Source organism: Plectropomus leopardus, chromosome 20, assembly GCF_008729295.1.
Source record: "Plectropomus leopardus isolate mb chromosome 20, YSFRI_Pleo_2.0, whole genome shotgun sequence".
Classification (NCBI taxonomy): Eukaryota; Metazoa; Chordata; class Actinopteri; order Perciformes; family Serranidae; genus Plectropomus; species Plectropomus leopardus.
The window spans coordinates 11,133,659-11,150,351 of NC_056482.1; the positions used below are offsets into that span (position 1 = coordinate 11,133,659).

General features: G+C 37.4%; 1 protein-coding gene across 1 annotated transcript; it reads right to left on the reverse strand.

Annotated features, from left to right (window-relative positions):
- Nucleotides 1-6,015: 6,015 nt before the first annotated feature.
- Nucleotides 6,016-14,964, reverse strand: LOC121959789 (inactive phospholipid phosphatase 7). The gene is made up of 3 exons (XM_042509278.1): nt 14,789-14,964; nt 13,880-14,630; nt 6,016-7,418 (listed from the first exon to the last, which is right to left on the reverse strand). Exons 2-3 carry the CDS (start codon nt 14,367-14,369, stop codon nt 7,030-7,032), a joined length of 879 nt encoding a protein of 292 aa, XP_042365212.1. The 5' UTR covers nt 14,370-14,630; nt 14,789-14,964; the 3' UTR covers nt 6,016-7,029.
- Between the last annotated feature and the right edge of the window lie 1,729 nt (nt 14,965-16,693).

Sequence of the window (16,693 nt, forward strand, 5' to 3'; positions counted from 1 at the left end):
TTACACTGTTACTTGTGTTACTTGTTTTGTTTTGCACTGCTAGACTCGTACTTTTTATATTTTATATTTGTATCTTCTATTTTATCTGTTTTCTTTTTTTCTATATTTATGTTGCACCAACCCACCGGAACAAATTCCTCGTATTGTGTTAACTATACCTGGCAATAAATCTTTTTCTGATTCTAATTCTGATTCTGAAACAGGATAATATGACAACAGAAAGCCAGGCAGTCTTATTGAACATAAGACAAACTAGGGTATTGAATTAAGATCAAATTAAAACAAGAGGACAAACAATGCAAGATGCTGGACACAAAATTTCAATCTAAACTGTTAAAAAAAATAAAGAGGCCAAAAACAACAGTAATAAAAGCAATAAAACCATAAAATAAAACAAAACATAATGTCTATATTGTGAACTGTCGCACATCCCCTGATTTGGTCAAGAGGCTATTTTTTCACCTTATGCACATACTGTTCAGCTCTCTCATTATATTCTACAAATTTGTAATTTGTTTTTTTTGTTTGTTTTTTTTGTTTTGTTATTGACTTTTGCAATACTCCGCCTATATTTTTCTTTTGCTTGCACAAAAACAAAGAAGTACATCCACTTTTCTTTCACTCTATTTTTGGATGGGTATGCCTTTTGAACTTCATTTATATATCCTGTTTATCCAAAGAGCAGTGTAATTTGTCTCTCATTCATCCATTCAGGATGAAATCTCTGACCATGATACTCACTGGTTTGTTGCCACATTGTATCTTCTTTTTAAAAAAGGTTCATTTTGTTCTGCACAAAGTTCAATTTGTGGTCCAAGATGCTTTTATTATTTTTCTAAATTGACTGTCAAACTTCAGAGCCAGGAGAATTACATAGACATGAATAAGCTGTTTATGAGGCTTACCTAGTTATGATTATAACTGGAATTTGGTGTTTACATGAGCTCAGAGAAAATGTGCTGGCCTCTGCCGGGATTGTCCCTTTTTACTGACTCTTTGTGATATTCATGAGCAGGATGACAGGGCACTGCTGGTTTGGTGGCCTCAGAATTGCATGCTTTTTGAAGATAATGTGGTTCAGTTGGCTAGATCAGAAAGTGGCCTCCAGAAGGCACTGCGGTGGTTTGCAGCAGAGAGTAAAGCGGTTTGGAATAGAGTCAGTATGTCTGAGGCCATGGATCTGTGTTGGAATAAAAACCCGGGGTTTGGAGTGAATCACTGCCCCAAGTAAAGGAGCTCAAGTATCCCTGGGTCTTGTTCCTGAGTGAGGGTCAAACAGAGCGAGAGATGGACAGGCATTTTGACGCGATGTTATCAGTAATGCAGAGGCTGTTCTAGATCATTGTGGGGAAAGGGGGCATCCAAATCCCTTGATTTACAAATTAATCTATATTCAGACCCTCACCTATGGTCATTAGCTTTGAGAAGTGACTGAAAAAATGAGATGACACATACAAGCAGCTGCAATGAGTTTGTAATGTAATAAATGATAAGCGACCACAGGACTTTTTTGATCAAGCAGTGTACATAAGAGGGCATCATAACCATTTGACGGGACAAGCCAGTTCAGGATACCTTTCACCGGCTAGACCAACAACAGATCTACTCAAATCAATAGTAATATACAGAGCTATTATGGGATGGAACTCTCTGCCAAACCATACTGTGACAAGAAATACCAGAGCTGCTTTCAAGAGAGCTATAACGGAATACTTTAATTTATGGATATATAGAAATATAGTAATATATCAATATATATCTCTATAGATGTTCACATATAGTAATAAGTAATTTTCATAGTAATAATTAACAATAAGTAAATAAATAAATAAGTGCATGATTATTAATATGTATAATATTATTAACAGGAAAACAGTAGATGAATCATCCTGCCTACTGACTTCTCTACTTTTCTTTTATTGTTTCATTGTTTTTGTCGCTGTTTTGTCGTTAAATTGATGCTGTTTTAGTTTGAGGGTGGAGATTTGAAAAATAAAGGGGTTTCAGAATGTATATAATGTTGATAATTGTGTTTGTTAATGTATTGTGTTATATCTGTGTTGGACCCCAGGATCAATAGCTAATGTTACAGTATAAGCTAATGGGGGTCCAAATAAACTGATACTTCTTCATGTGTCTGGGCTTCGCCTTAGAGATTGGGTGAAAACCTCAGACATCTGGAGGGAGCTCGCAGTAAAGCTGCTCCTCCTTCATGTCAAAATGGGCCAGTTGAGGTGGTTCGGTTAGACTCCTCGGTGCCTCCCATCAGAGGTTTTTCCTGGCATGTCCAACAGGTGTTAGGCCTCGGAGTAAACCCAGAACACACTAGAGAGATAATATATCTCATCTGGCCTGGGAGCGCCTCAGGATCCCTCAGCTAGAGAGCTGGAAAACGTTATTGGGTTGAGGAACATCTGGAATACACTTACACTCATTAATACACAAACTGAAGGATCTGAGGGGATTACATTTCACAGGAACTGTATATTAAATGATTAATTGTGACAAATAAATGGATTAATGGCTTGATTGAGTGATTCAGTGATTAATTCAGTGACTGATTGTTATCTTGCTTAGACTCTCTTATCTCTTTTACTGTAGATCTGTGTCTTTTATCATGTTTTTATATTTTATTGCTCTTTAAAGCACTTTGAATCGCCCTGTTCCTCTAGAATCCTCTAGAGGGAGCACTTGTCTTACTCTTCAGCCTTTCAAAAAGCTTCAAATATCTCTGTTATGCACCAACTACTGCATGTTTTTTTTTCTTTTTTACACAAAAAGAGTAACATTGGTGTTGCTCAGCAAAAACATTTAAAAAGTAGAAAAGTGGCATTTGCATACTGTATATTTGAACTAGAGCTGCAACTATCACCCCACTGTCATTTTTGTCTAAAACGCTCTTGTATAGTTTTTATTTTATATTTTCATCTTAGTTTATGTAGCTTTTGTTATTTATTTCAGTTACTTTTGCACTTATCTGTATCTATTACTGCCTTTGTATTGCTGCAGCCAAATTTCCTTGAAGGTCAATAAATTAGTATCTAAGTGGAAAAAAATGATGAATTAACATGAATGATGTTGTTAAAAAAGGGGGAAATAAAGAAATAAAATTAGCATAAATGTTTCTCCAACAGTTAACAGTAGGCCAATAAAATGTGTTTACAGCATGCCACTAAAAACATAATTCACTCTAGTAATTAGGACCGAACTTCTTTAAAGCAGCTATCTTGCAGATAAGACACAGCGTGCAATGCTTTGAAGGGTGATCTAATAGAGAGTAGTTTTTTATCCTAACAAAGGAACATTTTTAAAATACCTAAGAAAATGAGGAAATGCAAATGTCACTGACAATCACCAGAAGAATACCTGATTGACATTGCAACATGCTCAGAGCTACATACCTACATGACACATAGAGGTCAGTGGCACCTGGAGAGTTGTGTTGTCTAATGTTTCCTCCAAGCATGAAACAAACAGAACATAAAGACACAACAGTAGAAAGTGTGTCGTCTGTTGAGTCAGTGCATGTGAACCCTGCAGAAACAGGCCTGCAAGTACTATCAGCACTGACTCACAGGGATATTTTGGGTTGATGTTATGCAGCATTGTAGGGGCCTTAATTTGGTGCAAAATCACACAAACCTGTAACCTGGGTAGAGCTCTCTAATTTGGCTATGTTGCTCATGATTTCTTAGGGAGCAAATAATCCTATAGAAGCTATACCAGTTTTCTTGAGCTGCATTCAGGTGACTTGATTTAAACCTTTGAAATGTGAGCAAATTGATTTGATTTCTTTCAAAAACATGGTAAAAAAAAAGGCAACCAGGAACTTCTCATGAAATGTCTTGCAAATATTAAGAAAACTATATTTACAACAATCACAATTATATGTTTAAAGTTAAGTTACAGAAAAAATATATACATTATTATAATTATTATGATAAATAAAAAATAATAATTTATATTATTATTTAAATTGACCAATTAAAAAAACTTTTACTTAAAAAAAATCAGGTAGTTTTTCTTTTCTTTTATTTATTTTTTAATTAATTCCTTGCTTTTTTCTGGTTATTTTTTTCTTAAGTTGGTCATTGCCTTCTGTCCATGTTTTTGGAGGAAGTCCAGCCAATTTGCTCAGGTTTCAAAGGGTTAAATGTGTTTATGTTAAAGTTTTTTCAGATGCTGGGATTGATAATTCTGTAGTTGAACTTTATCTCAACCCAAATTTCAAAATACAGTCTGTGTTTGCAGCAGCAGTACTTCATGTCAGAGTAACAAATTTACAGTTTGATCTTAAGGAGGACAAAATCCATTCTGACCCACACTTTTTCAAACTTTGAGCCCATAAAAGCTTATTAAGTGTCTGCAGTCTTCATCATTTCTGTCTCTGCTAATCTACACAGCTCAATCAAAACTTTTTTTTTTTTTAATGACACAACATGTGCTCTAAATGTGCATTAAATGTTTGACATCTTTTTTTTGGAACCACACACAAACACAAACAGGTGACACATAATAATCTCTGAGTGCTGAAACTCTGCCCTCCGATTCTTTCTGCCTGGAAATATTTTAAAAACAGTTTCAGTTCCTGCTATTTAAACAGTTTCAGAGCACACACCATTGCATTGGTGTCATTTCCTGTAAGATTGTTCTGTGGTAAGAGTAGTGTGACAGGAAACTGGTGTCAAAGGTGAAGACACACAAATGTGTCAAAAATATTGTGGCATCAGTAGATTAATGTTTGCTCTCTCTGTCAAGTAAAATATTTGATCTAAAATTGTATGAAAGCGGTAAATAGGTGACCATTAACATTTTAAACCCTGAGCAAACTGGCTTGATTTCTTGTAAGAGCATAAGGACAATGAGCAAAATAAGAAAAAAAAAAATTAGCAAGAGTAACAATTAGCAACTAGTAACAATTGTTTTTAAAAAAAATTACCAAATTATCAGAAAAGAAAGAAAAGGAAAGAAAATCAAGAAAAGTAAAAAGTAAAAAGAACAACAAAACAAACATGAAAGGACCCCTCAAAAAAGTTGTTAAAGGTAATTATAATTCTGAAACATAATTTTTAAATATGTACATATGATTATTATAAATGTAATTTTCTGGCCTTTTTTCACTTGCTTTATTATTTAAAAAAATAAAAATACAAAAATCTAAAGTCTTGCAATTTGCAGGACACTTCATGTCCAGTTGCTCATTGTCTTTTATAATTTTTTCAAGAAGAAATCAAACCAATATGCTCAGGGATCAAAGGTCTAAATACCTGTAAAAGGAGTCTGAATGCAGCACAAGATAAGTGATGTCAGTCCAGGTTTGAAAGGGTTAAACAAAGACTGAAACACTATCTGTTGTTGAAACCACTCATACTTAAAGTCAAGTGAACCCTACTTTGCATACTGCAGAGTGCTCTTATGACCGTGCAGTTGCATTGAGATGAAATAGAGGAACTTCACAGTTCTATTTTAGTTTGATCTCAGTATATAATGGTACTTCATGTAAAGTTTATTCTTTTTCTGTGCAATAATAGAACGCGTGTATATCACCTCCGCCCTGTAGTTTACCACAGAAAGAGTGTAATGACAAAATCAGAGCTGTGTCATCACTTTGCGTTACACACTTCTGTATTCTTTTGCTGACCAGGTTGTGAACCATGTGAGGCTTTATAGTCCATGTGATTTCTAAAGCTATCAAAACATTTTTTGCCAAAAAGTCGCCTTATAGGATGAATAACTGGTTATTGAGTGTCATTCAAATTGCAATTAAAATTTTTGAAAAACCTTGTATTGTAGATGGTCTTGCAGATGAAAAAAAAGGAATATTAATGAATATAAAACCTTACATTTTGACAGTTATTTGCATCTTTATATCCACACCTAAATATCCAAATAATACAAATAAGAAAACACAAAGGCATACATGTTTTACCGACAGCCCACCTCCTTTATTGAGATGGAAAAAAACAAAAACAAAAACAGAGTGAAAACATGACATACAGGTCCCTGTACAGAATAAAACAAACTCATGTACACAAAACTGTATTTACACACCAAACCACAAAAAATTGCTACAAAAAAACAGCAGGTTTCATTCAAAATTCCATAAGAAACACATTCCAAAAAAAGGTATAACTTATCCAAAACTTGACTTGTTTTTTGGGGCACCGAATCAGCATTGCTGACGAACCATAAGCATCTGTTAGGCTGAAGGAGCTGAAGAGAAGCATCTGCTATAAAAGATTTTAAAAAAGAACTTATTAAATCATACATGGCATGTTGAAAGAAAAATATTAAATTCTGCGCATGACATTTGTTTTACACAAGCAGCTAAAATTAGTGGCATCAACATAAGCTCATATTAAGAATTCAGTAAGCAGAACAGAATCCCATCCGAAATATACAAACATAATAGTCATGCCAATGAGGAGCAATGTGGAATATCCAAATCACAAATACTTTATACATTTTAGTGTTACACCCAATAATACAGCCTTACACCAAACTCTATTCAGTGCTCAACGTGGTAGAAGTGTTTTAATGTCCCCAAAAAAAAAGAAAAAAAGAGGAAGAGGTAGCAGGAAGAGAGGAAGCAAAAGGAGGTAAGTTGGCAAAGAGGAAGTGATATACAGTCTCAAGAGGGAATTTGTTGAAAAGAGTTTCAGTTAAGGATGATGTTTTGAAAGAAACACCTTCAGAAATCTGGCACATACATTTTCAGTTTGCAATTGTCATAATTTTCACATTATTATTAGTACTTAACTGAAATGAAGGAGCAGCAGAGGTGTGTTTTAGTCAGTTTGACTGAAGATGCTAGGATTTGTGAAGCATTATGAAGGTCTTGTAATGTGTTGTGACCTGCCGGTCTTGGGCCTAACATGCAAGCCAACACCTGATTCCAAATATGAATGATTCCCTGCTTACATAAGAACTTCGGACCCTTGCAAAAATAACTTCATAAGACCGTAAGTCCTTGACACTGCAGGAATAGTGTATTAATAAACCTTGCTAGCCTACCTTCATATCAAAAACTCAGAAAAAGGGGCTCCAGCTGAGCGTGCTGATGGAAATAAGAGTCTGACAGGTGCTCGATGAGAGCCACACCGTCTCCATCAAGCTAAAGTGGAGCATGCCCAGCGCAAAGCCACACACCATATCAGTTAGGTGGTGTTTCCCCAGCAGCACCCGGGACATGCCCACCAGGAGGGCCCACAGGACCAACAGGATGCGCAGCGGCACAGCCAGGACCAGGTGCGACAGCAGAAACTTGGAGACCATGGCGGCCCGGCTGGCATGAGCAGCGGGGAAGGAGTAAATATCCATGGCAACACAGTCCATGAAGCCTGGTGTCATCTCCCAGGGGCCCCTGCGCTTCACCAGTCTTTGGACTCCTGCCACGGTCATGACGTCAAGAATGAGGGCTGTTGAGAAACAAAAAAACAAGTTAAAAAAAAAATGCCCTTCACATGCTACAACATGCTACAAAAATGAATATTCTTTACTTAAAAGAAGTTGACTTGCTCTGTAGCACCACCATGAGATTCACATTTGTGTTTTGGGGTAATATTTTTCAACAACTAAATTGCTGTGACATTTGGTACAGACATTCACGTGGCCCCCTGGATGAAATGTAATAACTTTGTTATCCCCATCACCAACTCAGCATTTTAAATTGTTCAGAACTAAATGCCAAGCAGCAATGTCCAAGGATGAAAAATGAAGCCAGTGTGGAAGTGCTAAAAACTGCAATTCATCAAATGGCCATTTGAGGCTGGCTCCAAAACAGTATAAATCCCCATAGACCCCCATGTTAAAATACCCAACTTTAGTAGCATGGGTACTCTGCTCATGCTACCCCAGCAGCCTGGGGTAGCATGAGCAGAGTAAAATTAATTCTGATTGGCCACGCCAGTTGCCACCTCATTATAATTGGCTATCTGCCGTGTTAGTTTGAACTGTACAATGAGTACATTGAATTTTCATTTATAGGTGCAATTCAGTCTTCAACCTGAGAAGCAGTAAAGAACCAGAGTGTCTTGTCTTTACATGCAAACACATTGATACAACCAGGGTTTCTGCAGCTTAAGGCAAATTAAATGAACCAAGAACAATTTTGTCAAACATTCATTATTGTTACATTCAGTGAAAAACGATAGATCTTGACAAGAATAGGGAAATATTTTGCATTTATTGGTGATGTTTATCACTTTTTTTTTTGCATCACTCTGTGTATGGGATTATTCCTCTGCTTCCCAATTCCCATCATAAAGAGGGATTCTGTATTTTTTGGTTTGTTTTTAAAGTAGATGTTACCAATTATTTTGAGATTTTACAATGCCATGTCATAAAAAAAGCCATTCATAAAATCCTACTTCCAATGTCTGAGCATTTCTAAGTCTTGAAAAAAATGATTTAAGGCATTTTTAAACCAATTAAGGCCCTTTCTTTTAGATTATTGAATTGAATGCCTTTTAAGATTTTTTAAGGATCTGAGGGAACATTCCATACAACTGTTAAAAAGTTTGTTCACACAGCTTGTACTTCATGCCAACCCTGAGTACAGCCTCCCAGAGCTGGTAAATCTGTCAAGAATACTGGACCAAGGAATGAGGATCAGAGTACTATACAGATAAACAACATCTAAGAGTGGTCATAAGAGCACTGGCTCAGTGGACAGTGTGTCTTATCTGGACTTTATATGTTATGCAGAGTGTTTAAATAAAGCAGAAAACAACTACAGCACACATGTAAACAGTGACCAAGAATAACCAATAATGCTTACAATACTGAGAAGCATTGGCTTTGAGTCCACATGCCAGACATTTGCAGATGCCTTTTATAGCTCCATAACACTCCCAAAAATATCCCTACCATCGCCATCTTTCACCTTTGTTTAACTCTACCATCTTCACACACACTCAACCAGACACGCGCTAAATAACTGTCAGTTGTCTGACATATTGGTTATGCTGCCCTACTTCTCATTCCAGTCGCCCACTCCCTGTCCTAACGCAGACATTATTTTAAACTTCCACTCCAGTTTCTTACGGGCAGGCCCGCCAGGTGGAGGAAGAATCTAAATGCCAAAGGAAGAGATGAAGGGACAGAGGAGAGGTGGGGGAGGAAGAAAAAAAGTTAAAACTACTTTAAACTGTGCAGGATATGAGCTAAGCAGACAATGGAAGTGTTGAGATGTGAGTGAGGAGTTTGCTGCAGGGCCCCGTGGTGCCCTCTGGCAGTCCACATCTGAAACGTACAGGGTGGAAGCAGAAGGTGAGCCAAGCAGTGAGGCATCATATTATCAGTAGTGAGGACAAGTCTGTTTGCGGTGCCCTTCAGCGGACTAAAGCAACAGTGATGATTCACTTTGTCTCAGTTGGACTGAGGGGATAAAGGTGCAAAACTCAATTTTTCATTTTGCCTGTTTTTTTTTCTGAAAAATCCCAGTCGTGTTATCTGAAAAAAAAACCTGCTCACAGATTTTGTGACCTCTTTGTCCCTGCCATAAATTGTGCTCTGCAGTGTCTGCTGTCAACGTAAAGAGTTTTTCAGTGTTCCAGGCTGTGAAACAGCGTCAGGACACACAACACAAACACAGTCAGCACAGTGTAATGACATATCTGAAGTCACTCAGCAGAGAGTTATTGATCTGGTTTTGAGCACTCTCCATCAGTGAGTCAGATCCTAAAGTTTGATTTCTAGTTTAAGAGGAGACTGCTTTGTTGAAAATAGAAACGGCACCTCAGAGAGGTGCAACAGGTGTGGGCAGGTAATTGCTCACGGATAAACATGCATTATGAGGGAATCCCACAATGCACATTGTTTCTCACTCTAGCATGCTAAGAAGAGGGAGCGCTAGAACAACTGTCATGCACTGTTTCCCCTGTCTTTCTTATTTCAGCTGGGCCAAGTCTGTAACAGACTCTGACTGACTAATATATAAATATACATACATACCAGGGCCCGACATAGACCCATTACTGAACAGGCTTAGCAGGCACAGGCCCAAGGGCCCAAAGTGTCAGGTTCCCCTGGCCTTCACCTGCAAAATGCCATTTGAAGTGACGCATATCAACAAAGACAACATTAACAAATGACCATTAGAAAATGCTAAAGAACTGCAATGAGACACAAAATAACTACAAAGAGGTACAAAAAGACTACAAAGAGACTCAAACAAACAAAAAAAGGAAAAACCATCACATCATCAAGTCTGTAGTTCTTGCTCCTATGTAGAGGTGGTGGGGTCTTTTGTATAACTTTGCCCCGGGACCCATTGTCTCATAATCCGCCAATGCACAGACCTTTTCTAAAGGCTACTATTCCTACTACTACTTTTTAATGTACTTTTACAAAAGTGTTCATATCAATGTTGATGATTCAAGATATTTAAAATTTCCTCGTCAGGACCAGTGATTTTCCATCTTTTAATCCCAAATAGACATCCCCTACCCAAAATTAAGATACAGCCACCTGTCTTGCTTCTATAGCAATATTAAGGTTGTGCGTTTGAAAATACCTCCTTAAAGCATTAAAACCTACAATAACTGATCTTTTGGTCAGGTGGCTGCAGTGGAAACACAGCACTGACATATCATTACCTTTCATAAGACATGGCAAACTTCTGTAAAACACTGTCAACTGTAAAATAATTGATGGAATAATTCAACTGATGCGATATTCTCTTCCCTACCCTTCAGTGTATATCGAACAAATGATGCATATACAGTATATATTTCTTATTAAAAGTTTATACATATAAATAAAAGGCAGCATTGTAGCATATTACTCTATTTTATATTTCTAAAACTTTAAATACCAGTTACCAGTAGTATACCAGTACATGGCATAATGCGCATATTTCAATATTTTTTACATACTTTCATACTTCTTTACTTCTGGTTTCTACTTTCTTATAATTCTCTAAGCTTTACATCAGAGCCACAGTAATGGATCACAATTGTCCTTTGGGGACCAAAAAATAGATTTTGATGTCTGATTTACACATCCAGCAGTTAAGAAGAAACATTAGTATTTGAGTCATGTTTTTTACTCTCCTTAAAGCTTTTTTTTTGTCTCCCCCAACCATATCTACCACCTTAGCTACTAAATGCTCCACTATGTTCCCCAACTAGTCGCTACCTTTATGCCAGTTGATGCTGTGCACGTAGCATATGTTAGGTTTTAGAGCTTTTTTTGCTGAACAGTTGCCAGGTATGACCAAAAACTATACTGATCAGAATGTGGAGAATGAACAACAGTTAAATTGTGGACTGCTGCACCACTAAAACTATATAAATGCCACTATAAATCTCCAAAGAGCTGGAGATTCGGTTGTAAATTCTCTGTGGTTTTGTCACTATGAGTGACTCCTTTCAATACATGTCATTTGATCCATCTTTAAAATAAAAAATATTTATCATAGCCCCTTAAATGATTGTGTATTACCAAGTTATTTGCCTAACAAGGTCAAGAGTTGTGCACAGGTAAGCCCCTTGAAATATAATGCTAAATACTGAGCTATCTGTTCTGCCGAGCATGATGAAAAATTAATTAAAGACAACAGCTGTGTGAGCATGGCCTCATCATGTCTCTTTGTTCCTGTCACCACCCATGCAGGCCTCAGTACAGTACAGGAAGTTGGGCATTTTGAGGACACCACTCTGCCTCAATGGAGACACACACACAGAACAAGAAACCAGAAAACACTGAAGCAGAGCTACACCGCAGCTGATAAGGATGGGAACATCTGTGCAGTCAAGGTCAGCTTTGTGAGTCTAAAATGCTCAGTAGTCCTGCACACAGTCCCAGTTATTTCAAAACACTATATGGGAAATAATTTTGCACTGCACAGTTCATACGCTGGTGGCAGTGGGCTGAATTAAACCAAACCTGACAGGCCAGTCTTGACTGATTATTTTCCCGTTAGGTGAAAACAAAACACAATTTCACTCAGCATTAAATATTAATTTCCCACCCACTGTTCAGCATGTACATAGATTTTCTCCTAACAGACCTCAATAGACCAGAAATTATCCTGGGCCGACGAATAATGAACAAGCATTTGAGGCTGAACAATGTCCAAAACACAATACAACAGTGTCCTAAATCCAGAGATTTACTTGCTTCCAATCAGAGCTCAATGTAGCCACAGCCAGGAGATTTGTACTGTGTTTTTGTCAATAATCTGTGTTTGGGTCTGGACTGGGCATGTGAGTGTACCTGTGCTCTTGATACAGATCCTCAATTCATTCTGAATAGTTTGATCTCATCAGAAACTACGTAGCAGCAAGGAGAGGGCCAACATAATATCATGAACCATTGTGTAATGTGTAAAAACACTACCTTTGCATATATTTTTTTTATTCTGAGTCAGTACTTTTTGCATGGCTATATTAGATTGTACTGTATTGTTAAACTACAAAATAGTGAAGCTAAAAGTGACATTGTCAAGTGCTGTGGATGGATGCAAGAAACAGTTTTCCCAAACAGTTTCCTTTACAAATTTTTGATAACACAGCATGAATAATTGATTTACAAATGGTCATTTTGTAGGTAAAGTACGCCTTTAAAGAAGAAAATGCAATATAATGACTCAACTTTTTAAATACACTTTACTGAACTAAAGTGGTACATGTTGGCATTCTGTCTTTCACTCCATGCAAAGTCTGAATTTGCTGCTTTTTACTATTGCTGAGGGACATTCAGCAGAATACTTGTGTGGATGTACTGTGTGGATCAAAACAATGATTAAGATGGGCCATTTCGTATCATAAAGTGTATAAGTTTGAAAACACAATCTGGTACCACACTCTAATCAGTCTTACTTTATGAGGTAAAGTTTTAGCTAATGGCTTTATAATGGTTACTAAATCATTTGCTAATACTTTATAGTTAGGTTGTATATTGGCAAGAATCTGGTGATATTTTGTGTATTATGATACATGGATTACGATTCAATTCATGGTATATAGCATTACACATCATAGCAGGAATGAACTTTTGTCTTTCTCAGTAAAACAAGTAAAATAAAGATGCTTGCAGGATTATTTAGGTAAACAAATAAGATAATAAAAATGAATGAATAATTAAAAATCATTAGTGTTTTTGAGAATCAATACTGTATCACAAAAAATTATGTAAAATAAATTCTAAAAACTCAGTTTTAGAATTTTCTTTGAAAAACCACCCCAAACTCTAAATTATAAAAAAACAGAAATACCCCAAACCTCTCAAAATAATAAAAACAAAACCCACCAAAATACTCTAAATGATCAAAAAGAGGTGAAAACAAAAAACTCAAAAATATTTTAAAAAATAGAAAAAAAAACCACACACACCCAAATCCTCAAACTTTAAAATAAAAAACATCCCAAAGATTTTAAATTATGAAAATAAAAACTCCCCCAAAATGACAATGATAGAAATAAATAAATTAAAATTTGAAAAAGAGGGGGATAACACCCCCCAAAACCACAAAATCACACACACACACATACACACACATACATAAGCTTAAATGTTAATCAAGACTGTAAGTAATTAATTTTAACTCAGGTAATCCTTGCAACTGTATTTGTATAAACTGTTCCGTAATTTGATTGATAAAAAACATCATATTTTGTAAACTCTTGTCATGTTTGTATGCAAAAACCTTAACTTAAGTAACTTAAGCTGTCAGATAAATGAAGTAAAGTTAAAATTACAATATCCCCTCTGAAATGTAGTGGGGTAAAAGCATAAAGTGGCGTGAAAAGAAAGTACTCAAGTAAAGTACAAATACCTCAAATTTGATATAATAATAACTATATCTAAGTATAGTACTTGAATAAATGTACTTAATTACATCCCACCACTGGTGTTAAGTGTGATGTGCATTTACCCAGCAGCAGGTTGACCAGGACCTCTTGTCCAGCCAGAGTGTTACTCCTCGTGAGACACACGATAGTGCCAATGATCCACGTGATGCCGTGCCCTGTGAGCGCCAACAGGGCGACCATGGAGCGGCAGCCTCCCCAGGAGGAGGACGTGTAGGCGCATACCCCCATGCGCTTGGACAGACAGATGTCAATGGCGAGGAGGGAGTTCATCGCTATCCCCTTGAATGAAGGGTTGAGCTGCATGCAGTCCTCCTCTGGCATCTTGCTGGGCTCTCTCCTGTCCTTGCTGCCACTGTCGGTAGGTTCCTCACTCGGCTGGCTTGTTTGGTGCTTGATTTGACACGGTCTCCTCGCGCTGCCTCGGCTGTCAGAGGGGCCACCGCCTCCTCCGGCGCCGCCGCGGAGGGGCTGGTTCAGGGATATGAACTCAGGTCGGCTCAGGACGCTGTTTCTCTCCCGCGCCCTGGATCTCACATTGTAACTCGAGGGCATGTTTTGGATAGGGCCAAGTTCTCCTCTTTGGGTGCAACAACCGATTGTCAATCTCCGGATGATAATTGAAGTGAGTTCACCACACAGTGAAACGTCCCAGGATGAGCCCCCCCCCTACACCAGTCCTCCCCCTCCTCTGGCCTTAATAGATATATTTAGACCCACTGGAATGTGCGATGGCCATGCTGTTTATACCCATGCACGCTGGGAGAGTGCAGCTATTGAATGGCATCCGCCTCGGCCAATCCAGTGAAACCCGATCTACAGCATGGAGATAAAATAACAACATGAGCATCTCGTTACGACACATCATGGCACAACACAGCTAACAGGTGCTTTACTGCGTGTGCAGCTGAGAAAAACAGGCTCAGTGTAGCAAAAGAGCAAGAAATACGTAAGACACGGTGTTGTCATCTTACCAAGCGAAGGATGAATATAAAGCATCACTCTACATCTGCCCCGCAGCCTCCATAAAGCCTCTGCTGTCCTGGCAGCGATCACCGGGGGATCAAGTAGCTCTTTAAAGCGTCGCAGGCAAAAAGCTGAAACAGTTAACAGCCAGCCAATATCAACAACAAAGGGTGCATACAAGGCAGCCCAGCCAGTGCAGCATTTAGGACTTCCGTGCGGATTTGACGTAAGTTACGCACGATCCCGATTCAAACTCCGCAGTGCGCTCTGCTGAGGAGCGGAGTTCTCCAAGGTGCTTAAACAGACAGCGGCAGGACAGAGGAGCTCTCTGTGATGTAAGCTTTACAGAGACACAGGGAGGATTGTCCAAGAGCTGTCATGCGAGTAAACAACAAGTAAATAAGAAAAAAACGTAAACATTATAAATAAATACGTTTTTTGTTGTGTTTTTGGAGAATGGCCTATAATAAATGATAAATCACAGAAATAGAAGCTACTTTTCACATGACAAGGCAGCTAGGTATTGAAGGATTACAGAACAGGCCTACTGGGCACAGGTTGGATCCAAAGTTTCAGAGGGCCCCCTCTGGCCTTAACCTGAAAAATGTCACTCACATTAACACTTAGGCTCAAAATGACCATAGAGAGACCCAAAAGGCCACTGAGAGATGCAAATAGACACCAAATAATAACAAAAATAGGCAGAACCACAAAGAGACACAAAATAACAATACAAATAGACACAAAACAACAAAAGACAGAATTTCCCACAGACAGGCACTAAATGACAACTAAAGACACAAAACAACAAAAAGACACAAAATGTCTTCAAAGATACACAAGATGACAAAAAGGGACACAAACTACTACAAGGAGACACAAAATTACTACAAAACACAGAAAAATGCATAGTGATTACAAAGACATGCAAAACAACAAAAAAAGCAAACCACCACAAAGTCTGTGTCTTGCTCCTAAAGGTAGAAATGCCTTTTTGCCTATCTGTGCCCAGGGGCCCATTATCTCATAATCTGTGCATGGCTATTGGAACAAATCACACTCGTAATAAAAATGTCATTTTCAGAGCATAGACTGCATTGGTTATTGATTACTTATGGTCACTGAATACAACATTATCCGGTCTTCACTGAAAGCTCTTTATAAAATCTAATAAACTTTATTGGCATGAATAATGATGTTGCGCTATATTCCCCAATCTTAATTACAGTTAGATATTACATTTTAACACATGTAAACAAAATAAAACAGACAAATAACCACAAGTTATAATAATAAATTATTATTATTAATATTATTATTATTGCAGGGTATGTCCAAATAAATATGTAAAAGGATGTATTTCTTATATATAGTGAACTCATTTTTACATATTTCATATATTTCCATTTCTTCAGCATATTTATTTTTATATATTTTAAAAATATTTTCCTCTATTTTATGCACTGTATATACTGTAGCATTATGCACATTTTTTCTTACATAATGTTTTTCTATTTTTATAATTTATCTATCAATATAATTTAGCCTAATGTCTCTATATAGTAGGCTCTAGTAGCAAATGTTACTTCTCCCAATTCCCCCCTGCAGTTCAGTAAAGTATGCTGAATATTAAGTCAATAAAAAATGCCATTCATTGCCACTCTTGTAGCCTGTAAGACTAATTATTAGTCTTATAATAAACGAGAAATATTATTTGCACGCGCATTTGTATAAAGGGGAAACGTCAAAAGACAAAATGCCAAAAAACACCCTCTTCACATTACACAGAGACTCTCAGCCAAGGTGGTTTGAGGTGAACACTTGAATTATTTATCATTCAGTCTTTTGCACGCTGAAGTCCGCCGCGCCTACATTTCCCAGCATGCCCGCAGCTCAGAGCGGAAGTGTCGTCT